At 32.4% G+C, this 27582-nt stretch overlaps 2 protein-coding genes across 7 annotated transcripts in view; both read left to right on the top strand.

The window, feature by feature from the left end:
• The first annotated feature begins 750 nt into the window (after nucleotides 1–750).
• Nucleotides 751–5460, top strand: LOC127736968 (uncharacterized protein CXorf65 homolog). Its single transcript, XM_052247528.1, has 5 exons — nucleotides 751–1035; nucleotides 2195–2281; nucleotides 3326–3442; nucleotides 3827–3913; nucleotides 5196–5460. The coding sequence occupies exons 1-5, from the start codon at nucleotides 1011–1013 to the stop codon at nucleotides 5351–5353; spliced, it is 474 nt and encodes a 157-aa protein (XP_052103488.1). The 5' UTR covers nucleotides 751–1010; the 3' UTR covers nucleotides 5354–5460.
• Nucleotides 5461–8242: 2782 nt separating this feature from the next.
• Nucleotides 8243–27582, top strand: part of LOC127738290 (neurexin-1-like) — a 90623-nt gene continuing 71283 nt past the window's right edge. For 5 of the 6 annotated variants that reach the window (XM_052249481.1, XM_052249483.1, XM_052249480.1 and 2 more), the window contains exons 1-2: nucleotides 8243–8297; nucleotides 24414–24640. The gene's annotated coding sequence lies outside the window, so the exon portion shown is untranslated. The remainder of the gene's footprint in view (nucleotides 8298–24413; nucleotides 24641–27582) is intronic. The other variant, XM_052249479.1, reaches the window with a different exon arrangement.

Genomic DNA, 27582 nt, shown 5'->3' with positions numbered 1-27582 from the left:
AACTACCTTCTATTATCGTGATGTATAATCTTTTCGAGTTTCTTATTGCTCCAATCCGGTTGCCTCCTATACCGTAAATATAATTTGACCAAGGTCATGTCTTCCAAGTTTTGTTGTCAAAGCTGCGAATGAGACATGTTCCGTTACACAATGAGTGCAACGATACTAGGAAAACGGTTGTTTAAGATTTTTTATGAACTTTTTATTCTTTACTGCTTAACAGGAAATACTGATCCATGCTGACAGTATACCACTAACTATTGTAAAAAGGCAATATAAAGTAATCTCAGTGAACCCCTAAAACAAATCAAGTTCTGTTGTATGAAAAATTAATTATATTTGTTACAATCTACCACACTTTCTGACCATTGTTCCGAGTCAATTTTCGTATGCTATAAGGAGCATTCAGTGCATCTTGGTCTGCGATCAAACTATTAGTGAAAGTTTGACACTTATTTACTTATTCCAAATCATTGTACTATACGGCAACATCTATTCCACTTATACTCACTTTTGAATGTAGTACAAAGTAATAAATGAAATATATATGTTTAAATCAAATAAACCCATTTTAGTATAATGGAGAAGAAGGAGTCGATCACGAAAACCAGTGGTTTTGAAAACACTTGAACAATTTAATACACGAGGCTTATTTTAATTAAACAATTGTGCTCGTTTTGACGTGTAGTATTACTAAATCAAGTGATGTTTAATTGAGATTAAACTCCAATATTGCTGTACGTTAGATTAAAATTTAATAATAGTTGATATCAAAAGACAAAATAAATCGCAATGTATACGAAAGATATTATCTGGCTTTTAAATAAAGTTTATTTGATAGTCGACTGATCATCATTGGATTTGTAACGGTGTTTTGTGATCCTCCGTAAAACGTCCCTTTTGTATTTGAGTATTCAGTGAAATTGGTTAATCTTACTTATTGATTTGTAAACAAAAAGTAAAAGGACAGAAGTTTGAGGAGATCATTATAACATACTAGTCTGCTCACGATGTTTGTCACAGTTAAATATGGGGGTAAGTAATTAACCTTAGTTTAGCGTAATTAACCAAGATTTGGGAATTAAATTGCAGGTTTTGTAATTGCAGCAGTGACAGTGTTATCGATTCATAACATGGGTTTTATTTTTCCTATTAATTTAATTTTAATTGATATCAGGTTTCCCTAATGAAATACACAAGGCATTGAAAAAAGAAAAACAAAAATATATGCAAATTTTAATTGGAAGCATTTACATATACGGAAACTACTAGAACAATGATGATGCACCATACTTGTACTTTTTCTTAGAAATTGATAAAAACATTCAACAGATTGTACGTATAGTTGGATCAATTGACCACTTGAAACAAAATGTCACGATGGTCACCAGTAAATTCTATGTTTGGCTACAAGACCCACCCCCTAAAGAAACATTTTGATAGAAGAAAATTAGGTAGTGCACAATGCCTTAATGTATTGATGACTTTCATACTTTCGTGTGAATCACTTGAAAGTCATACCATGGAAGTAATATTTAAATATTACTTCCATGGTCATACTTACATCCACGTCATTTAAACTCGGGGTGGATATATAGTTGTCTCGTTGACAATCGTACCAGATATCCTTGTTTAATTCCCATTAACTCTAGCTTAGAAATTAAGTTGAGACCGTGGGGTCGGAGGTTATATTAGACTTATAAGTAATGGAATGGAAAATGACTCAACTACCCTATGGTTATTGTCTCTCAATAAACCAAGCAGCAGTAGATTAGCCATATAAAATAATCCCACACATTTGAAGTAGATTTGATATACATGATTTTAGTTTGCTCAAAACTTTTTTCCCTTGAAGAACTTTACAAGAGATAAAGTTGAACAATCCTATCGTGTGTGTTTGAAAATCTACCGATATTTGCGTAAGGAGCGCTTATTTTTACCTATATGTTCTCTCAATTGACATGTTAAATAACAGCGAAAACTGTATAAGTAAATAAACCTCGTTGATTAGATTCATATTAAAAGGCAAACTTGTTCACACTTTACATTTCGATAAGAGACGTGAAGTATAAAGAAATACAATGAACATACAAAATACACAACAACAAAAAACAGGAACACTCTTGTATAATTATAATAATGATTCCTTTTTTATCAACACTATAAAATTGCAGTTTGTTGTATCCATTTACAGATGACCAGAGTAAAATTTTCAACGCCAACTGCAGAAATGACATTTTATTACATTCCATTAAAGAAAAGTGCAAATGTAACTTGAATGGTAAGCATGTATACACTTATTACATATGTTTAAATTGATTTGTTGTACTTTATTTGTAACTTAAACCCCTTTTGTAGATACATGTACATACCAAAATAATTAGAGAAGATAGCACAAAAAAATCATAAGTAGACAGAACGAAAGACAAACATGTCCATCCTTCCAAAAAAGATGACAAACAAGTCCACGTCCACAGAACACCGAAAAGATAACTTATTCATGGTGTGGAAAAATAACCGGAAAAGGTCACAGTCCGTTGTGTATAACTGGTAATTTCCAACAAACAAAAGAACAGTTCCAATTTCCCTTGCGTTGGACACATTTTATCTGTCTAAGAGCAATAACTAACAAAATAATATTTTTTCCTTTAATTTTTTGATAGATATTTTACATGTAGGCATGATATCACTGACAATCAACGGTTATTTTCCATATACATTTCTATTTCAAAGGGGAATAGCTCCTGTATAAATAGTTGGTTTGCACTCTTCCATGACCTCGCTGATATAACCCTTTGATATAAGATTTGAAAAGAAATATAGGTGTGAGAGTGCTTACAATGCAATGTCCAATACAAATCACATTATTTCGAAGGGACATAACTGCTAAAAAAAAAAGTCCAGCGCTGATTTTCCAACTCGCCAGAGACATTTCTGATATAAACCTGGGATATAAATTTCATAACAGTCTTACAAGAAAGGAAAGCGCGAGAGTGCTAAGTTAACGCAATTTTCTACAATATTTTTTTTCAATCGGCATAACTCTTTTTAAAATAGTTGTTTGGTTCTGATTTTCAAATTTATGATGTAAACCTATATGATATAAATTTCATACAAATTATGTAAGAATTGTACACGTGAGAGCACTAAAAAGACCGGAAGAACGAACGCATGGACAGACGGACGCTTCGCGTGGGAGACAAAAAATGGAGATCATTTGTTTTATTGCAGTCGTACTTTCTTCTATCATACGCTTAAATGATTGTTTGCAGATTGCTTAGGTTAACTATCTTAAGAAATGTGTAGATCTTGGTACTGTTTTCAGATATAGTAGAGCTTTCTGATGAAGATGGAATAGTTAAAGATTTAAGACGACACCCATTCGAGTATGGTGTTGATTTTTTGAAAGAAAGGGAGACTCTAATTCTACTAAAAGTTGAAGGTTTGTTTCTTTGAAATATTATGAAGATTTTACGGCATTCAACTTAAACTGAAACTAAAATAAACATTTAGTTCTCTAGAAAATAGACATTTTGTACATGAATTTGTACGGATCGTTTTTTGTTGGTGTTTTTTGCAGTACAAGTAGAGTGCGATTTTACCTTGTGGAAGCTATTGCATTATTTTTATTTCCAAAAAAATTGCTAACACGTTTTCTGCGGATTTATGACAGCTGGTATGCCTATATACAATACATGTGTAGCTTTTATGTTTATAAGAGAATTCTTCCAGTGTAATATTTTAGTCATTCTAGATATTTAAGTAAGCTTGCCGATAAAAGAACAAAATTAAGAAGTATAAAGATTATTAGCGTTTTTTTTTACAGGTCTTTACCATGAAAATGACTATGACCGATCAAGAACGATGTACAGACCCATGCTGGTAGGAATGGAAAATAATTCTGAATTTGTTGGCAAGTACTGAATCGAGTTATATATGCTCCTTCTGATGCTACACAGCATTTTCTAAGTATCTATGACAAAGACACTATACGCATGCAACACATAGAAATTGAATATCATGTATGATAAAAAAAATCATTCATTTACAATTTGTTCTAACGATAAGATTGTCATAAAAAGATTGTTTTGCGTCTTCTGCTGTTATTACATCGGATGTGACCTTGAGAGGTCATACCGGTGTTATGTTGCCGCAGAAATTTCCTTGCCGGTTGACTGATAACCGAGCGTATTTCATATAATTACGCGGATGTTATGGAGTGCAAAATAACATTCCTTATGATCGCTTGTTATACATTAACTTCATCAATAAATATTCATGAAAATAATTTTTAAGTACATAGATAAATGATATGAAAATGTTTTGTCGTGAGAAATATATATATCAATAACAAATCATTTATACCGAAAGTTTGTGTTAACGCATGCGGAAGAATATCTCGAGAACGTTTTTGCAACAAAAGCGGGAAAATATGAATGCCTACTCAAATCCAATCTAATCGAAAAACGAATTATTACAGAAGAGCGTCCACCATGCACTTTCACTGCACTATCAATAGAATAGTAGAATATAATGATATATAAATGGATGAAAATTTGCCTGTAGAGTTATTAAGATGATCTGCTATATATATAAATGGTATTACTGTAAAAATATTAATATAATATATAACAACAAACCAGAGTATACTGATAACAAATGATTATATCACTACAATATAATGAATTATTACGGTGAGGTTGAATTCCCTGTCATTCATTCATCATCCACACAAGAACTTGTCTCAGAAAAAAAATATATCTATGTACCTTAACCTAACTTTCAGGTATAGAGATATGATTTTTTTTCTGAGACAAGTGCTTGTGACTATCCACCAGAACTTGCGGTCATCCGATGTTCAGTATTTCAGTACTTTGATTATTAACTAGTATTGAAATCCATAGACTCTCAGTTATTAACAGTTTAGCAATATTGGTATTTCGTTCTCAAAGTGTGTCAGTAACACAATGCAAAAATCACTGAACAGTTTGAAAAATAAAAAAGATTAGATGAAATTGGAATTTTACATAGTTATCGTGGTCACTCATTGTGTTGCTCCTCATGCTTCAAATATATCCTTTTAGCAGGACATCTATGTCGAAGGAAACGATCGTCTGTTATTACTTCGGATAGTTCTAAGCCAATAAGCATTAGCAATTACACAAAAAATGAACATATTAACAATTTAATTGCAGAAACCTTGAATCCCAAAGTAGAAGGACGTTCTCGGCCAATATCTGCAAGATCAGGTGTCAACTCCTCAGATGACCAGAAAAACGTAAAAAACAATAAACATCCCAAACAACAAAACAAGAAAGCAGACAGAAAAACAGCAAAATCTCCCAAAAAGTGAATTGTATGTACTGAGAAACTTTTTAAAAAATCTTGTGTTCATTATGTTTTTATAATAAATTTATATGTGCTAACTTGATTTTTATTAGAATAAAGTGCTAAAACAGGTGTTCGTAATTCAAAGTACTCCATTACCATGCTCCACCCAAATTTAATATACATGTATTCATGACACAGGTTGCATTTATAAGAACCCATGCTGAAAATTGTCATCTCTTTCAATTTCCAAAATCTAAGGTCCATAATTCGATTAAAAATAATTGCACATATGCACATTTATGCTGCGTGTATTTTGTGCATATGAACGCAAAATATAAAAATACTACGTTGCTTTATACCCAAAGCTACGAAGAAGCACATGGTTATTTACCGTGTTTAATCCGTCCGTCTGTCAGTCCATCATATAAGTGCCTGTCCGTCTCTAAGACATTATGGTTTCCGCACCATAAATCGAATACTTTATATCGAAGGTCACCTTACATCTATGTATGATCACATTTTAAAGGAAGATCCTTGCTGATTTTTTTATGTCACTACGTCTGAGGTCAAAGTAACTATACACAAACCGAAATCAAAGCCGATTGTAAGGAGTTACTAGATTATAACTCTAGAACTTTTCAAGGGATTAAAACCAAGTTTGATATGACGAGTTAATGATCTTTATCCATCTTCAGATTGATTGATTGGTTGTAGATTGCTTAAAGTGCGCTGGCAATTATTTCATGCATATTCAGGATGAGAAATCCATTGATAATTCATACAATAGGTAACTTCTGTTAAAAAGGCTAATCAAAATAAAGGGCAGGATATCATAGTTTGGACTGCCACTGGAAATGAATGGTATGTTGAATAGAAGGCAGAAATTTAGCCTTATTACAGGCACCTACGGCCCACTATTCTTTAACGTACAGAGAGCGTGCACTCTCCATACACAAGGCATCGGATTTAACGTCCGCATTCCGACCGGACGTGACTACGTGTTCATACTTCCTTCACAGCCAAACTTATTATTGAATAGAAGGCAGAAATTTAGCCTTATTACAGGCACCTACGGCCCACTATTCTTTAACGTACAGAGAGCGTGCACTCTCCATACACAAGGCATCGGATTTAACGTCCGCATTTCGACTGGACGTGACTACGTGTTCATACTTCCTTCACAGCCAAACTTATTATTGAATAGAAGGCAGAAATTTAGCCTTATTACAGGCACCTACGGCCCACTATTCTTTAACGTACAGAGAGCGTGCACTCTTCATACACAAGGCATCGGATTTAACGTCCGCATTCCGACCGGACGTGACTACGTGTTCATACTTCCTTCACAGCCAAACTTATTATTGAATAGAAGGCAGAAATTTAGCCTTATTACAGGCACCTACGGCCCACTATTCTTTAACGTACAGAGAGCGTGCACTCTCCATACACAAGGCATCGGATTTAACGTCCGCATTTCGACTGGACGTGACTACGTGTTCATACTTCCTTCACAGCCAAACTTATTATTGAATAGAAGGCAGAAATTTAGCCTTATTACAGGCACCTACGGCCCACTATTCTTTAACGTACAGAGAGCGTGCACTCTTCATACACAAGGCATCGGATTTAACGTCCGCATTCCGACCGGACGTGACTACGTGTTCATACTTCCTTCACAGCCAAACTTATTATCATGGGTTTTAATGCCGAAATGTCCAGTCAATCCATGGGGTTCCATGTTGAGATGATTGTGTTTGAGAGCAAGGACATAATTACTAGCAGACTTAAATGTTCTGGAGTTTAATCATAACCTTACATGGGGTTGCTGTGAAACTATCAGTACTGCACATAACGATCTGACATGCACGTCACGGTAAATGTTCATAAATTCTGCATACAATTGATTGTTAGGTTAACCTGTATCAGTTGGTTTCAGAGATGTGATCAGCATGTGTTATTTTTTGGCAATCACTTGGCGTCCATCGGGACGTTTAACCACCTCAAACTGAAAAGATGCCCTTTCAAATTTCAAGACCTTCTTTTGAAATCTGATTAAGTTCAAGTCTTCAGTGAATACAGACTTACTTTTTGTTTCGCTAGAAAACACAATCATTGTATATTTAAACAATGACATATCGCAAAAGCAATGGTTGTGCAACTATAATCACAATTAAATTTCTTCTTTTATGATCAACAGTCAATCGTGGTATTTCTGACCTTTTGGGGATTGGAAGCCGATATTATTTTGAGTATCGATGTTTTCCATGGAAATCTAAGTAACTAATTTTGAAGTTCGTTTGTGTATCCGAAATAGGCCGAATCAATTCAACTAAATATCTTTTCTGCGACGTGTATCATTACAATATATGGGTAAATAAAACAATAACCTTGAAATCAAAATAATGTGTCCATAGAAACAACTTCACTCATTTGAGATTTGACCATGCATGAGCATAAAAGAGATCCAACGAGACGCACACACGAAAAGGAGTGGAGTAATAAAATTCAAGAGGACAGAATGACTTAGTAGATATTGGTCCTGTTTAATCTGGTAGATAAAGAGAGAGGAAATAAATCCAAAACTTGTGACCAAAAAAATAAACAAAAAACAAAACAAATTCAAAATGCAGACATTAAAAGACCTACAGAAATTTTGACATATCGACAAGGAATCTCAAGGTTTTCAGAAAATCATCGTCAACTAGAAAAACCATGAAAACAATACTTAGGAAAGCAGTCAGCGTGACAAAATAACAAAAGTAACAATGTTGGCAGATGAAGTTTTCATCATTTTTGACGCGTTTTGACAGCATCATTACATAACATTAACATAAGCTTTTCTATATCGCTGTTATCAGAGAATATCTCTTATAACTAAGGGTGTAGTTTTGATATGCATGATTGCAAACATTTTGACAAATATAAAAGACATTAAGTGCACCATGTGGAAATATCGAATTCGTCAGGTAAGTTTGTCGCTCGTTAACTTTATTTGTTTACTGTAGTATACTTTTATATATATAGTTCTGAAAACATACTCATATTTTGTTTCTTTGCATTCCCGGTGATCGTTCTTTGAATTTTGATCGTAGACTCATTAATCCTATAATGGGGTTTAGCCTAAAGAACACCACAATCAAGAAGGTGAGAGTCTTAAAACAGTTCAGATATCATTTTCGTAACTTTAAGCGGACTGTTACCAGACACAACTGTGTCATATATGTCAATAGAAAAATCCGGATCTTTCTCGCTTGTTCGTCGAAGGAATAAGACAAGACATGGCAAGACACTTAGTAATTAAGCGATCAGTGTACATGAGGTTATATGATCAATTGCATTGGAGACAGAGAGAAACATATTATATATAAAAAAAAAAACAACAACCAAACAAAGAATACAGATAAAAAAGCATAGCAATATTACAGGTGTAATTTTGGTTAGACCTATATCTGTATAGCGGCACACCAGTTAATTTTAGCCGTCTTGCTGATACAAATACCTGAGTAATAAATTACAGATTTTCATACTGTTCCAAATCATTAATATCATCTTAATATATCACGAAAAATGTAAAAATAATTTAAGAGCACTTGAAGTTAACCCCTGTCGTGAAAAACGACATAAAATATAAATTACGTTTTTAAACTTATATTTAATAAAAGACAGTCGGTTTTAATAATAGCATAGGCATGATCCGAGCGAAGTCGAAACAAAAAATGATACGTAATCGGGGAACTAGATATTCCATGATTGGAATCTCACGGGATGATATAGCATGTAATAATGTGGAGTACCGAATTCCCGATTAGCTTACCACCTGCAACTTCAAAATGCAATGTTAACACCCGTTTTTTAAACAGCTTACGCCTGATTAATTACCAATGGTTAGTCGAAGAAAAATTTCGTAGGCATCACTTGCAGTGATCTTATCTTTCCAATTTATTCCGGTAAAGATGAATCACGACCCATCCGCATTAGATTTTGAATTTAGTTTAGAAGTTTCCGGTGTCCTGAAAGTGCTGCGGAAACTGGAAACTGGAAACATGCAAACAAAAAAAACCATCAATTGTCTCACCCTTGATCCATTTATGACAGAGATATTGTATTATATGTCTCGTTTTTTTTTTTTGTAAAAGGAGCTTTCTAAAATGACATTCGGTTGCATTCCTAGCAAATGGAACTATACAATGACTGTGCAAAGATCTTCAATAATGTTCTCTTTGAGTTTGACAAAAAATATACCATGATCGGTTCATATCTGGATAAACTTATTTACTGCCTCATGTCCTTCATGGTAGACCAAAAGTAAAGGTAGGTAGGTATATAAAGTAATTTTATTAGATGTTACAAAGACTATGTAGAGAAATAATCTAGAACACTTGTCCTAACTAAGTCAGGAACCTGTTGACTGTTATTCAGTGGTTGTCGTTTGTTGATGTTAGACTTTTGGTTTTCCTGTTTGAAGTGTTTTCCACTAGTCATTTTGGTGCCCTTTATAGCTTTCTGTTCGGTGTGAGCCAATTAAGGCTTCGTGTTGAAGGCCTTACTTTGACCAATAATTGTGAACTTTTTACTCATTGTGACTTGGATGGCATGTTGTCTCATTGGCACTCAGACCACATTTTCATATTTCTATATAACATTGATCAAGGTTGTGTTTCAACCACAAATGTTATTCTTGAGAACTGCTGGGAAAAGATACATGTAGTTTTGAATGAAGTAATTTGAGTTTGAGTAATTTCCCATGGTAGCCATTTTGGAGGGATAAACGGTTGATTTCTCATTTGACTAACCAAATTGAAACATGCGATACACAAAGGTCTGATAAGAGATCCCAAAACACATAAAATAAATTGTAAAAGAAAGGCGAAGGATACCAAAGGGACATTCAAACTCACAGGTCATAAAATAAACTGACTACTCCATGGCTAAAAAGAATTAAGACAGACAAACAACAGTACACAAAACACAACATAGAAAACCAAAGACTGAGCAACACAAACCCCACCAAAAACGGGTGATCTCAGGTGCCCCAGAAGGGTAAGCAGATCCTGGTCCACATGTGGCACCCATCATGTTGCTCATGTTAGCGATAAGTCTAATTCGGTAAGTCACATTCGAGGAAAAGGGGATCGGATTGTAGTTATGACAATTGGAACAAAACCATTGTCATCTGTGAAAGAGGTATTCCATAACTGTCAACCAACTCGTGATGGCGTCCTTTATGAAGGGAAGATTTCAACTTCACCACTTGGAACTCTTGGTTTAACAGCTTCCTTGTGAGCAGCACTTGGTTTAACAGCTTCCTTGTGAGCAGCAACCCTCTATGAAGTAAATCATGAGAGGAAATACAAGCACTGGAATATCATATCAACTGGGAGATAATTATATACTGCGTATGCAGGTGCTGCTGGAATGTTGCTACATAGAAATGGGAAGTTCACAGTTGGGAAGCTGAAATCATCTCTTTTGTCGTAAAGTTTTGTTTTTAACCGACCATCATTGGCAATTTCTAGGTGTAAAACAAGATATGAGGCCAACTTATATTAACTGTATCTGTTGTCATAATGAATTGAGCAAGTAAATAAATATTGTTCAGAAAAAAAGTTTTTTTTTGTGTAGATTCTAGTGGTCAGTATATGTATAACCAGAGACATACATGTATATAATAAATGTATTATATGTCTCTGGTATAACGAGTTAAATTTTGCTGACTTGAGGGAATTTGCACTGATATTTTAATAATAAGGTCCCCCCTTAAATCTGACTCTGGCCCTTACCAAATTACTCCTTTATCCACCTCAAATCTCTCATATTATGATCTATTATAGTTTATAGTGACCAATGCTTATTTAAGACCTTGAAATTATAATTTCTCATGGTACCCTTAAATTTCCTACCAAAATCTATGATAAGCAGGCCTACATGTAGGACTTGATGTTCTGTTTACAATTTTTTAGTTGGTTAAATATGTGCATGCTTGAGGAATGTCTCAGATTTCAATGAAATATTTTCATAAAAAGAGGTATTTCGCTCCTTTTTTTTATGATAATAATATGGAGCAGGTGCTACATGTGCCCCATGAGCACCTAAAGATTATTGGTTTGAACAGGTGGATTTGGCATGTTTGATACTAGTAAGTTGATCATCACCAGCTTCAAATTTTTGTTTTATATTGCTGTAGTCATGTGTGTTTTAAAAAAAGTATGTCAGCAAAGAATTGTCATACATGTTTATTTAAAAGTTGTTTTAAATGTTTCTTGCATTCATTACCGGAGATCACATGACAGAAAGTTTTATTGCAGCAATGTTGTTGAAAGTTTTTCAGGACCATTTCAGACGCAAATCAACTTTTCTATTATCCAACTCCTTCATACACCTAACAATTTTAAGACTGGTCCTTAAAATTTTAGTTTTGGCTCTAAGATGTATTGATAAAGGTTTTAATTATACTGTTTTTCAATCATTGCATCTGGTATATCAGCATTAATTGGTTACTGCATTTATTTAATAAATATTTTATACAAAATTGTTCTGGGATTGTGGAAGATTTAGTGTCCTCCTCAGACTTCCTGTACTGTTTATGATGGTGCTGTGTAAAATTTCTGTAAATTACAGCAATGGATATTGGAGTGTACATGTATGACAGCATGATTTCAAATCAGCAGATGAAGTGTACTTTGAGTTTACTGTTAGTAACTGTTATCATTCTTTCATATGGTATTGCTTATTATTGTTTTGTTTGTACTTATTTTTGAAATTTTGATATCCATAGACCATATTATACCATTATTACTGTCCATATTCAAAAGGATTTGTCCTTTCACAATACCAAATGTTTACCCAATTAAAGTTTCAATTCATCTCTATACATTTTTGTAGATTGATCAAGTGGTACATTGGTACATGTTATGTAGAATATTTTAGCTATTGCTTAAATGAAAGGTTGTATGTATGAAGCAAGTGCAGTGTGATAAAAATATATTCCTACCATCCAAATCATACTATTGGTGCTGTTATAACAAAGGCTATGGGTAATTTTAAGGAATGAGGAACAATGTTTAAAAAAAGTATGACTTTGATCTATTACTATGCAAGAACCAGTTCAAGAGACACAACTCTTATCAATAATGAAAACAAATTCAGTGTTTCAGAATTCCTATTTAGGATAGCCTGGTGAAAATAAAAATCTGCTTAGGAATGTGAAGCTTCTTGAAATCAATTGTAAAATGCATACTTTATCACATGAAAAGCAATATGTGGATCCCTCACTTAAAATATCCTTGAAATCTTGGAAGCCATATTAGGTTTTACTTCTCCCAGTTTAATAGGTTCCTAAAAGTGTGGTGACCACTAATAGGACCAACTACAAAATGTATGAGAAATGCCCCTTTCCAAATTAACTAAATATTACAAGAACTTGTAGGACATAAAGTTAGCAACAAATAAGGAACAATTTGTCCGCAAGAAATGATTCAACAATGCAACACACCATCTCTGATTTGATGACCTTTCTCCCCCACCCTTGATTTTCATTCTGTGGTGAACCCTGTCAAATACAATAACATTTATGTCAAATTTTTATACATGTATTTCATTTTTTTGATAATTTATTTAGGAATTTATAACAGTGTTTGGCTGTTAAGGTAATAGGTAAATATTTTGGTACAATTCTCTATTGAGAGGACAAACAGTTGATGTAAATAAACAAAATTTCAATGTGAATTAATGTTATTGGTCCTTTGACATCATTGTAAAGGGAGATCGTTTTATTTTTCTGACATTTGAACTTATAGTTGGATGCATAATGTCTAGATCTTATTTACTCTCCCCATGGTCTTATAGCATAAGGAAATAAATGAGTTGATAGTCTGACTTATTGTTCCAGAGGTCAAGGGTTTGATCCCCTGGATTCGGTTTCACAAAAAAACTTACGACTAAGATTGATCGTAAGTCATGAACAATTCAGTATTCTTACGATCAAATCTTAGTTGTGAGTTTTTTGTGAAAACGACTCCTGATCTTTTACAGTGGTAATTTTGGAAGTAAATAATACTTTACTGTAACATTTGACTCCCAAATTAGAAAAAAAACTCAAAGTGAAAGGAGTTTGGCAAAATGAAAATATCTTGGAGTCAGTTTTTATATTTGATACATTTTATTTTAATGCATTAAACATATATATATATATATATATATATGCATGATATATTTTCTAATATAAGACCAACCTCAAAATACAAATCAGTGTCTCAAAATGTGGTAGAAAGCTTCATGTGACTATGTTTATACCATTTGATAGGTTTTCACATTGATCTCCAATCAACTTGCTGCTTACCTAATACTTATATTCTTACACAAAATGGCTATGAATTAAATGTTCTTCACATTCTGCTCAGGAACTAGGGGTCAGCTTCCCTTAAATTTGGTGTCACACTTCATGTTAGCATGCAATACCATGCGATGCATTTGCATATCCATTGTTCATGCATCATCTTCCTGCTTATGGAATACTTGTAGTTTTGACCACAGTTCAACTTGTTTTGTTTCTTTATTCCCAATAGCTGCCAGCAATTGAAAAAGTCACTTTTTGCACTTGACTTTATTTAGCATATGTTCTTGACTATTGACTTTATAAAGTCTGTTAAACACTTTCATGAATAGGTCATTTATAAGACAGTATGACCAAATGAATACAAAACATAGTGTACCTTCATCAAATCATTATAAAAATAAGAAGATGTGGTATTATTGCCAATGCGACAACTCTCCACTAGAGACCAAATGACATAGAGGTTAAGCAACTATAGGTCATCATTAGTCTATATATATATTATTTATATTATCTGACACATTATCTTGACGTGAAACTTTGCTTAAACTTCAATTTCATTGTTGACTGACTCCCAAATATTGGCATTTTGATAAAACTATTATCCAGCTGTCAAACATCTATGTTCAGTTGAAACCAACCTGGCATGTGAGGATACTCATGTAACACTTTGTGTATTTACGGCCTATTATCTCATTCATTGCCAACAAGATTATTATGACTATGCAAGGTCAAGGTCAAAATACATGTATGCAAGACTTGCAAGGAGTCCTTAAAATCATAGTAAAAAGCAAAATATCAGGTCTTACATATATATACAGTTTATAAAGTAAAAATAAATCAAGCTTACTTGACTCAGAAATTGACCTTGTGAAAATATCAGAGTCTGTTTCTTAGATTGATAGGCTGTGCGCACAGACTCCTGTGCATGCACACTTTGCTTATTTTTGTTTGTCACTAATTGCTTTTAGAACATAGTGGATGCTTGGGAATATTTTTTTTTCATTATTGTCGCCTTGGTAAATTGTTACCATAATATTGGAGAGAAATCACTACTATTTCTTGAATTGAACAATTAAACTAACCACCACTCTGAATACTGGAATCATCAAAGGTTTATGTCATGTTTTACTGATATTAATGGTTGATGAAAAATTATCTTTCATTTGAATGAAATAAAGGAGATGTGGGGTATGAATCAATGAATCACCAACTTAATGACAAAATGCCAAAATGTTAATTACTATTATAAACACATATTATAACTACACTTCAAAGGAGGGGTGGAGGTTAAACTGGTTTACCTTGTCTATGTCTGGTGGAGGTTAAACTGGTTTACCTTGTCTATGTCTGGTGGAGGTTAAACTAGTTTATCTTGTCTATGTGTATTATATGGTTCTCAGCAACTACTAGTCAAAGCTTCTTAATATATGACACCCCTCTAATCTGGTTATACCATACGATGTTTATACATTTTTATGCCCCCGCCGTACCGGAGGGGACATTAAGTTTTACCCTTGTCCCTCTGTACGTCTGTACCTCCGTCTGTCTGTAGGTCCCAAAGTTGGTTTCTATTCTCTAACTTTAGTTTGCCTCAACCAAATGTTATGAAACTTATACACAATGCTTATTACCACAAAACACAGATCAAGTTTGAATTTTGGTGGTGTCACTTTAACCTTTCTAGAGTTATGACCCTTTACAAATGGAAAAATTGCTGAATTTTTCGTTTCCATTCTCTAACTTTAGTTTGCCTCAACCAAATGTTATGAAACTTATATGCAATGCTTATTACCATAAAATACAGATCAAGTTTGAATTTTCGTGGTGTCACTTTAACCGTTCCAGAGTTATGCCCATTTACAAATGGAAAAATTGCTGAATTTTTTTCGTTTTCGTTCTCCAACTTAAGTTTGCCTCAACCAAATGTTATGAAACTAATACACAATGCTTATTACCACAAAATACAGATCAATTATGAATTTTGGTGGCATCACTTTTACTGTTCTAGAGTTATGCCCCTTTACAAATTGGAATAATTGCTGAATTTTTCGTTTCCATTCTCTAACTTAAGTTTGCCTCAACCATATGTTATGAAACTATTACACAATACTTATTACCACAAAACTCAGATCAAGTACAAATGTGGGTAGCGTCACTTGTACCGTTCTTCAGTTATGTACCTTTATAACTTTATATGATATGCAAGCAGGGAGATCATCTGTGTCCCATGGACACATTCCCTATTTATTTCAGTTCTTTCTATAGTTTTCTCCTTGATTGCCAAATCTTTAAAGTATGATTGCCAATGAGACAACTATTCGTCACCATTTTTTATGATTGAGGAATGGTATAATTAGTGTGCTATTAGCTCACAAAACATCTTGTTATTACAGTTTATGTTAATTCAAGAGTGTATAAGCAGAAGTTCATTTTCGGGTTAATGTGTCCTGTTATTTCAATACTGTCATACAAACATACCAGTATGTAAACCATCAATTACCACAATTTAGAGTATCTGAATAAAGGCTTTAAAAAATGTAAATATTAGCTTAAAGTTAACTGTAATACATGTATATTAAAAGTGATGTCAAAATGAATATGTGCCAGACGTTAGTAAAAAAGGTAATGTTCTCTATTATATATCTGAGCATGTACATAAAGTCGCAGTTTTCTGAAGGTAGAAGAACTGGATGCTTCATACCTTGTATGCAGATACCTTATGTTAGGAAGTTTCGATCTGTCATATGTCCATTGTCCTTGACCTCATTTTCATAGTTCAGCGATTGCTTGAAAAAATCAAAGTACTGAAGTACTGAACATCGGATGTCTGCAAGTTCTTGTGGATGGTCACAAGCACTTGTCTCAGAAATCACATCTCTATACCTGAAAGTGAGGTTAATGTACAGATATAATTTTTTTTCTTAGACAAGTTCGTGCATGGATGATAAATAAATGACAGGGAATTCAACCTCGCCGTAATAAAAATGATATTGAAGTGACACAAATCAGTATACTCTGGTTTGTTGTTATATATTATATTAATATTTGTATATTACAGTTACAATTTGTATATATAATTTTCATCCATTTGTATACCATTCTATTCTACTATATTAATAATAGTGCAGTGCAAGTGCATGGTGGACACTCTTTGAGAGAGAGTGAGGACCGATAACTCTGCATGGGAGATTGCAAACGTTCTTGAGATATTCTTCTGCATGCGTTAACACACATTTTCTGTATGTGTGCATATATATTAAAGATTTTTTACTTATATATATATATATTTCTAACGACACAACATTTTCATATTATTAATTTATGTTCTAAAAAAAATATTTTTATGAGTATCCATTGAAAAATTAAATTTATAACAAGCGATAAGGAATGTTATTTTGCACTCGATAATGTCCGTGTATTTATCATGTTTATAGATCGGTTACAATCCCAACACGAAAGTTACGTAATGGAAATCTAGGCGACAGCAATACATCGGAATGTCCTCACTGTCATTTGATGTAAAAATTACTTTTTTTTTGTCATGTGAATTTCTCACTTATGAGTGATATAGGTCAGCTATATTTGGTGTATGGAATAATTGTAAGGGTACAGGCAGGTATCATGTGACTGTGACCTCATTTTCATGGTACATTGGTCATTGTGAAGTTTATGTATTTTGTCTGTTTTTCAGGTACCATAAGCAATAGGACAACTGTATTTGGTGTATGGAATAATTGTAAGGTGTACGTGTCTGTCTGAAAGGATTTATCTGACCTTGACCTCATTGTCATGGATAAAATGTTAAGTTTATGTGATACTTGTAGTAAAACCTTTATCTTTAAGACTTTCAACTTAAAATCAATGTAATCAGTATAGCCAGCTAGACATTTCAGCATGTGCACTCTTGTTTTAAGGTATATATGTTACAATTACATTCAGTAGATATAAGAAGATGTGGTATGAGTGCCAATGAGACAACTCTCCATCCAAGTCAAAATTTATAAAAGTAAACCATTATAGGTCACAATACGGTCTTCAACACGGAGCCTTGGCTCACACCGAACAGTAAGCTATAAAGGGCCCCAAAATATTACTAGTGTAAAACCATTCAAAAGGGAAAACCAATGGTCTAATCTATATAAAAAACGAGAAACGAGAAACACTTATGAACCACATCAACAAACGACAACTACTGAACATCAGATTCCTGACTTAGGACAGGTGCAAACAAATGCAGCGGGTTTAAACGTTTTAATGGTACCAAACCTTCACCCTTTTTCTGAAACAATAGTGTAACATCACAACATGTTTATTATTCTACAAATTTTGGAAATATTGAAAAAGTCCATTTTAAATTCAGATTGACTCCAAAGTCAAATTACATCCTTTTAGATGAGAATTGTGAGAATCTCATAGTCTTTTCATATTTGTGACCATGAAATAGTTTCATCATTTGTAGCGAAATAATAAATCAGTGGTTGTTAGCCACTTAATTGCAAAATGTAGTAGAATATAATTTATTGTTTTCATATAATTTGAGTTAATAAAGGTATTGAAATCTCAGTTGGATTTGAGTAGATACACATGTAAATCAAACAGCGTTAACAAATAAATCTCAAAGCAGGAGAATCAATACTCCTTGTTGCAATTGGAGTAACTTTTTCTGAAAAGATATTTTGTAGTAGATTATGGATGATGACTGAAATGTGTGTTGAAGTTTTGCATGTTGTAAAGATAATTATCAAAATCTAAAATATGGTAATTAGCCAACGTACATGTATAAACATTACTGAGATACTGTCTGAGTGCATTCCTTGTTTATATTGTCAATCCCATTTCACTAGCTTATTGTATGTGTTGAATGTATACTGTGTAAAGGTAAACTGCTGAGGCAGAAAACTACAGGAAAAAGATTATCCCATTAAATGCTAGTCAATTCTTGATATACTTCTGAAAACATGCAGAAAACAATTTTCAGAACCATATATGATTGAGATGTGCCTTGAATGCATTTCCACTAAGGTACACCTCCTATATAGTATAAAGAAGTACTGTGGATTCATTATTATTCGTTGGATACCAATTTTCGTGGTTTTCGTGGGTACAGATGAACCACGAAATTAAATGTTCAACGAATGACAAATTTCCTATAGGCCTGTATGCAGACTTTGACAAAACCACGAAATTAAATATCCACGAACATGTGAGTTTTCCTTAATCCACGAAAATTGGTATCCACGAAAATAAATGAATCCACAGTAGATGGTCCAGGTCAGGTTAAATGGTTAATAAAAATTTACCTTTTAAGACTTCTTCAGCCTTTAAGTATTACCAAAGATTGTATGGGGTCAAGTATTGTTGTAGTCATTTCTAAAAATCTAGTTTACAGCAAGTACCGGAAAAAATCTAAATTTTGAAAAATGATTGAAACATTATGCTGTCTTGTGATAAGTCTAGGTAAAAGTTTTTACAGCCAGGTCAATGTATTTGACGCCACAAAGCCATGATGTGCAATTTTGTTAAGAGCTGAGCAGAATGCAGCAGACAGATGAGAGATTGATAATCCAAGTTTCAAAGTGTCAGTTTTGTAAGGAGCATTGAGTACTGGCTTATAAGTAAACGTAATACATTAAATGAAGTCTCTACTATAAGACAAATATTAAATAATGGAATTGTTTTTTTTATATATGTACAATGTAATCATTTGTAAAATTATTATTTGATGAGAGAATTCTGAGTGAGTCATCCAAAGTCATCAGTATTTACTGAAAAATAACCAATGAAAGTAACCTTTAACTGATTAACCCTATATGTACTGTAGATCTAAGAAACTATTGGTAATATGGGAATAATTAGGCCTGTTCTAGTACAAATAACTGCCTATGCAAAACAAATATTCTTTTAAAGAGTGCAAATTTGAAAGACCATTTTCTTTCCTTAAGCTGATAATAAAGATAAATTTGAATGCAATAAAGTCTCTGTATATTATCCTGCAGTAGAGGACATTTGAATATATTTCCTTACAATATGTAATAGTACTTATTAGCTTGTACATAACAGAATGTTAATCAACAGTCTTGACTTGTATTTGCAGTTAAACTATTCCTAATAAGATTTACATAAAAATACAAAATTTCATCCAGTACAATTTTCCAGTTTCTAGTTCCACAATATTTTTTAATATAATAGAAATTACTAAAGCATTACAAAAAAATTCTCTTTCTTGTAACAGTTTTTGATATGCATTGTGCACCAAAAGTTAATAATTGCATTTCCTTTCCATGAGTCTATGTTTTGATTAGATTGACAAGTCAATTACTGAGCATCAAACCCACTGATCAAAGACTAATGTTTTATCGGTATCCTTTATTAGGTAATGTTCAATTTGATAGCATCAGTTGCCAAATGATTCCGGTAAATGAAGCCATCTTTAATAGCTGTGACATAAGGATCACTTAATTCTTGAAAGGCAATGATTGTTTGAGATATAAATTCTTTATTTAATGGTCTTTCCTTTCATTTAAGTTGTTTGTGTGTTTTTTTTGTTGTTGTATAACTTCTGTCTTGTAGCCTCTAAACATCTTCTTGTTTTTAAATCATCTTCTCAAAAGCCAGAAGAAACTCATTGTCCAAAGTGTAAATATACTGTGGATTCATTACTATTCGTGGGGTACCTATTTCTGTGGATTCAGTCAGTTCTGATAAACCACAAATTTAAATGATCAAAGAAGGATAAATTTTCGATAACCTTAAATAGAGACTTTTGAAAATCAAAGAACTCAAAAATCGACAAAAATACAAATTTTCCTTAATAAATGAAAAATTGGTACCAACAAAAAAATAAATGAATCCACAGTAAAGGGAAATTTTGTTGATCAATGCACCCCAAAAAACTATTTTTGTGTTAAAAATCCGAAATATTTCAAAGTATAGGACTATCGTTACCAACGTAGGTTCATAAGATAATCTCTACATAAAAAAATCTTCCATTTGATTTAAATGATGGATTTTAGAAAAAAAAATTTATTAGGAATTCCAAATTATTTTCTTAAAATTTTTGATAAATTGAGGACCTATATATGTGTTTGGTTTCAGTCTCTCACTTTATTATGGTTAGCAGATAATATAGACATAAATTGTTCTACTCATAAAGAAAGGTTTGTTATTTTTATGAAATGCACTTGTATTGAAGGAGTGTTGGTTTTTGATATCCTGTTAATGGTACTTAATTGCATTGCATAGAAAAATGTCAGAATACATACTTGATATTGAGTCATTTGCAGATGTAGTGGTGAATCTGTTAATAAGAGATTTTACAAGATAAAGAATATCAATACATGATGAATGGCATATATTTCATCAAAAGTTTCATTTACATAGACTTTTGACCAATCAAAGACTTTGATGAAAGAAAACAAAGACATTGTATTTTTCTTTAAAATTTGATGGATCTTAATATTATGTGAACTGGTAAATCAGAATGTCTAAACAGTAAATACTGTTGATTTATTATAATCATAGGATTCAAAGTTTTGTGGGTACGGGGAAACAACAAATTAAAATGCTAAAAGAAATAAAGAAATTTAAAAACTTGAATAGCAGTAATATTATTGAAACCACAAAATCATTTATCTCTCAAAAAGCTTTTTTTTTTTAAATACAAACATTGATACCAAAGAAAATAAATTATAAAGGTAAGTCAGAGATTTTGTTAACATAAATATTTTACTTTCAAGTGTTTTTACTTTGCTTTATTGTTTGCATATTATCAGAACATATACTGGCCCTTATTATTTTTATCAAGACCCAACTGGTTTGATAATGCACCACTTTTGTCATACAGCATAAGGTTGGACTTTTTGTATACAGCAGTGGTCAATTGTATCCAAACACTTTTTATACCCCACCTTAGCGGAGGGGGCATTAAGTTTTACCCTTGTCCGTCTGTACGTACATACGTACATCCCAAAATTGGTTTCCATTCTCTAACTTGAGTTTGCCTCAACCAAATGTTATGAAACTTATACACAATGCTTATTACCTTAAAACACAGATAGAGTTTGAATTTTGGTGGCGTCACTTTAACCATTCTAGAGTTATGCCCCTTTATAAATGGAAAAATTGCAAAATTTTTAGTTTCCGTTCTCTTACTCAAGTTTGCCTCAACCAAATGTTATGAAACTTATACACAAATGCTTATTACCACAAAACACAGATCAAGTTTGAATTTTGGTGGCATCACTTTAACTGTTCTTGAGTTATGCCCCTTTATAAATGGAAAAATTGCAAAATTTTTAGTTTCTTCTAAATATCAAGTAATTTTTAAAATTGGAGTTATCTTCCTTTGTCCATGATTATAGTTGAATCAACTACAATCAATGCTTTATACAATGCAATGTTTAATTTTGACTTCCACTGATAAAACACAGATCAAGTTGAATTTGGGTAGTGTCACTTTAACCATTATTGAGTTATGCCCCTTTATAAATCGAAAGATTGCAAAATTTTCAGTTTCCAGTCTGTAACTTAAGTTTGCCCCAACCAAACATTATGAAACCTATACACAATATTCATTACCACAAAACTAAGATCAAGTACAAATTTTTTGTTTCCATTTTCTAACTTGAGTTTGCCTCAACCAAATGTTATGAAACTTATATACAATGCTTATTGGTCCGGGTACACAGTTATCGTCCTTTGATTTTCGTTGTCCACGAATATAGTCCCTAGTGTGGACAGTGTGTTACTTGTTGATTTTTTTTATACCCCTTCCAAATTTATTTCTCCATGTTTTATGACTCAAATAGTAAGTAGGGGGGTGAAATGACACTGTAAAAAAATTTGGGTCATGAATTTTAAAGTGAAGTAGTGATTTGGTCCAGCTGAAAAATGTTAAAAATTAGCACTTCGGAAGCTGTCAAAAGATTTGAAGACCCCCTTAACATGAAATTGTCCATATTTTGAGTTAGAGCCGATGAAGTTTTCTATAATTTTGATATAATTTGTCCCAAAAGTAGTACAACACACTGTAAAAATATTATTGAGAAAGCGCAGGTGGGATTTTTTTAATTTTCATTTATTGTCTAAAAGAAATGCACTACGAAATAACTGTGTACTCGGACCTATTACTACATAATACAGATTAAGTACGAAATTTGGTGGCGACACTTTTACCATTCTTGAGTTATGTCCCTTTGTAAACATAAAAATTGCTGAATTTTTCGTTTCCGTTCTCTAACTTTATTTTGTCTCAACCAAATGTTATAAAACTTATACACAACCTTTCTAGAGTTATGCGTGTTTACAAATAGAAAAATTGCTGAATTTTTAGTTTCTGTTCTCTACTTAAGTTAGTCTCGACTAAATGTTATGAGACTTACACACAATGGACACTATCCACATTTATTTAACATATGATATATGTTGCTTTTACCATGCCATATCTTAAGCCTTTGAAGACTGTTGTAGCAACTTAATTCTGTTTCTTCTTCTTTGAAGCTTGGCTCCAGACCTCCTTCTTAATGGTCTAATGCAAAGCCTATTCATCACAAATTTTAAGTATAGGAGCACACATTCATATAAATCTAGATAAATCTGATGGACAGTCAGTCAGTATTTTTGCAGTGAAATACAATTTATATATTGTTTATGAAAATGTGTCATAATGTGCTGTTTTGCAGTGAAATTAAAATATTATATTGTTTTGAAGTCTAATAATTTTGTGCAAGAAGTAATTTAGTGTTGAGGAACAGAAAAATAATGCTAAATTTAACCAATTTGATGAAAATGTTTCACATTTAAAAGAGAGGCAGAAGATATCAAAGAGATAGTTGAACTCATATGAGTCGAGAAAACAAACTGACAATGCCATGGCAAAAAAAAAAAAAAACAACCAAAAGACAAGCAACAGTACAGAAAACACAACATAGAAAACTTAAGACTGAGCAACACGAACCCACCAAAAACCAGGGCTTTCCTCAAGTGATCCTGCTTCACATATGGCACCTGTTGTGCCTGACAGAATATGAGGGAGATAATTCATTTCTAATTCTATTGGAAGATTTCATGTTAATTTTGAAATGAATGGATAAAAAATTACTATTGAGTAAATGTTTATGAAAACTAGAAACTATCAATGTATTACAGCATGTTTGTTGCTGTTCTTCATCTTGAGGATTGTTTTCCTTTATCTTATAGTTCAGATGTAATCAAGTACAGCAATAATACATATCACACAAATTTAACTACATTGACAGACATTTTTGAAAGTAATAACGTTTCTGAAATTGGAACTCATTATCACCTATGTCTGAGACTGTGAATAGAAAAAAGATGTACCTAATAGTTTGATGGTTTGATACTGTTTTCAAAGCTTTCCATTGATTTAGATTGAGTCACTATGTTTATTATTGTAAAACTTTCAGCTTTAATTTGATTAATATTGCAGAAGTAAAACAGGAGAATTGATGGTAAACAAGTTTGTAGATCAGCCTGAGAATTGGATTTTTCTGAGGTTATAAATAGTATTGATTAGATTGATTTCTCTTGGTCAATATAGCGATTCAATGTTCTTTGACGAGTTATTACATGATTTGCATAATGGATTAATGTCAGAGACCTTTGGTAGAACAATCATTGTCGATACATTTGAAGGTATATAATATTTATATTGCCTATTGGTTTTGTATCAGATATTCATGAAAGTTGAGGACATTTAATAAACATGCTCTCTGCTTTTATCTATTAGCAGGAATTGATCCATAAGACAAATGTGGTTGAAACGCTGGTTGTGAAAAGAATAATAGATGAAAACAGATGATTTCAAGATCAATAGAACTTGCATTATTTAAAAGCAGAAATGTGAAAAAGATGTGAATCGCCAAACACACGACATTTCATTTTGAATTATGTTAAGGAATCCTGGAGCCAATCAATACATGGTGAGATTGGATTGTTTGCCACAGCATGGATCATGTAAGTATTCGACCATAAATTATATGTTAGATTTATAGGCATTAGGTCGTTATGTTCTTGTAGTAGTCTTTGATATTCCAGATTATTAAGTTTGCTTCCATTAGAAATTCAATATGGCTTCTTGGATAGAAGCCTCATCAACATCCTCACCATGTCACTTATTAATATAACCTTCATCAGTTAATGTCAGAATGGTAGTATTACTAGGGCTATTATGTTTACATCCTGCCTCTTTATTTCTGTGGGATTTCTAACAATTGCTATTGCTAAATTTCCATTAAATGTAGTGTAGGCAAATTGTTGGTACTAAGTGCATTAAGTTCCATATATAGTATAGACCACCAGTGGGAAACATTTAATCAAATTGTTATTGAATGTGATTTAAAATTTTAAGTTTGGAATGAACATTAGATGAATGGTTCTGATATTATTTCACTCTGCATGCTTAATTAATTTTCCACTTACTGCAAATTATGAAACACAAAATTCAAAATTTTTAAATCACTTTGACAAAATGAAAAACCAGTTTTATTAAAATATTAGGAAGCTGCATTGTCTTTGACAAATAAATCATATTCTCCTAGTTCAATATCGAAGATTTTTACAATGAAAAACATATACTGTGGATTCATTATTATTCGTTGGATACCAATTTTCGTGGATTTCATGGTTACCCAAGAACCACGAATTCAAATGTTCAACGAATTACAAATCTTCTATAGGAATGTATGCAGACTTTGCCAAAACCTCGAAATCAAATATCCACGAAAATGTAATTTTTCCTCAATCCACGAAAATTGATACCCACGAAAATAAATGAATCCACAGTAAGAGAAACAATTTTTTCTTCTCTTTGCTCCTCAGCCTGATAATTACAATTTTTGTCCACTCTCAGTGATAAAATTTATTGTTTTTGATATGCTCAGTTGCTTACATGTTGAAGAACTTAAATTGAATCCATTAACTGTTTGTTTTTGAAAATAAAGTCATTTATGGTATATATCTTTACATTTGTAAACATCCTCACACAACATTTTCTAACACCAGATTACCAATGTGACTTTATACCAATATTCCAAATAGTCCTTTTAAAAATATATGCTATAAGATAGACCTCATGTGCTAGTAATACAAGTCTGTAGCTTGTTAGAAATATATCAATGTTCTACGCTGAATACATATGTCCTTAAAAAATCTGCAGACTCGGAACATATGTCCAGCCAAATGGTTTACTTTCTAGAGTTAAGAAATATTGCAACCCACTCATAAAAGAAGGAAATTTCTGATTTAAAGCATCAATTTATATAAGATAGTATGCATTAATATTATGGTTTTGGTAAATCTTTGATCCTGTAGGACATTGGAATAAAAAAAAAGCTATTTGTAGTAGAAAATGTACAATTTATTTCACATTGACATCAAAAACTTGTGGTATGACCAGATTTTTGTGTGTAAATGTACATGTATATGGCCATATTTTCATAAATCATCTAACAGCACAGATGAAATTGATTATTGGTATTTTTATTCAACCTATTTATCCAAGTCATTCCAAATATTGTTATATTTGGGTTTTATGAAGTTTTTTGTTAGTTATCTCTTAACTACCCACATATGTCTGTTTCTCATTTATATTTAACCATCAAGGAGGAAAGCAGGGGACATAAGAGATTATATTGTAATTGTAAAGAGAAAGTGAAGATTAATAATGCATTGACATTTCAATGATTTCACTGTACCAGTATATTACTTTTATCATTTTAAGGTATAACTAGTAACAATATCACTTTAAGCTAGAAATAAAGCCTTCAACAATAAAAAGAAATTTTATCAACTATAGAATGTCTTAATGTATGTAGGTTCAATTGTAATCAAAAATAAAAAAGTTGAAGATAGAAAAATGAATTTTAAATGTGCAAATGTCAAATATCAGTGATGATGGACACTAATGACATTTTCAGCAAATTTTTTGCAAATAAAAGAAAAAAGGTATCCTTAGCAATATTAAATGGTTTAGATTTACATAACACAATATCCTAGATTCATAGAATAAATTCACACAAAAGATTGAAGCTCTGAACATGGTCTTCAATAAAGAGTGCATGCTCACACCATATTGAAAGCATATAAATAGATCATATTGTTGAGTTCAAAAATATACAAAGAACACCAAAAACTTTTTGAATTGCAAAAGACCAAAACTTTGATGATAGATTTAACAATTAAACAAATATATACTAACTTTTGGTTTTTGTATGGTTAGGTTGCAGTCTCATTGACATATACCCCTAACATCTTTCTTCTTGTATATTTGTTGTTTCCATCGCATGTTATTGATAATTATGATGATGGATGGATGCTTAACGTCCAGCCGCAAATTAATATGCATATTCAGGACGAGAACATGTTAATGTAATATGAATGTTAACTCTGCCTTGTTCTAAACCGACACGTTGAGCCGGATTTTTTAACGTGCTAGTTCACAAGGTAACAGTCTACAGGAAGACATGTCACCATACCCGGACACACTGCTCTGACTCCAAGCTGACCCGTCTTATAACAATAGCAGCAAATAGCACTTTTTAAGTCTTTGGTTTGACCCGGGGGGAGGGGTTGAACCTTCGACCTCCCACACTCACACATGTTATTGAAACCATCTAATTAATCTGTACCCCAGAAGGTCATTATTAGAAATGGTCTTCCATCTTTACATATCTCTTATGTTATAATTTAGAATAAAGAAGATACAATGTGTTAATTATTATCTTACAGAAATTTGTCTTTCATGTCTGTTGCTGTTGTTCATCTTGAAATTTACCACCAGATCATAAATATTGCAACAGACATTTAAGCAATATCAGAATCTCAATTTGTACTTTTGCTTTATGTCACTAGAACTTTGAATTAATGAAAGTCAATAAATATAGTTATTGGTTTTCTTT

The sequence above is a fragment of the Mytilus californianus genome, unplaced genomic scaffold, assembly GCF_021869535.1.
Source record: "Mytilus californianus isolate M0D057914Y unplaced genomic scaffold, xbMytCali1.0.p SCAF_4, whole genome shotgun sequence".
Taxonomy (NCBI): domain Eukaryota; kingdom Metazoa; phylum Mollusca; class Bivalvia; order Mytilida; family Mytilidae; genus Mytilus; species Mytilus californianus.
The sequence above is the reverse complement of the archived record's forward strand: the minus strand, read 5'-3'. Positions and strand labels throughout refer to the sequence as shown.

Coding starts and splice junctions, on each gene's coding strand:
- LOC127736968 (XM_052247528.1), top strand. CDS start 1,011: ATGTTTGTCACAGTTAAATATGGGG. Junction 1,036..2,194: donor TGTCACAGTTAAATATGGGG/GTAAGTAATTAA, acceptor ATCCATTTACAG/ATGACCAGAGTAAAATTTTC. Junction 2,282..3,325: donor GTGCAAATGTAACTTGAATG/GTAAGCATGTAT, acceptor TACTGTTTTCAG/ATATAGTAGAGCTTTCTGAT.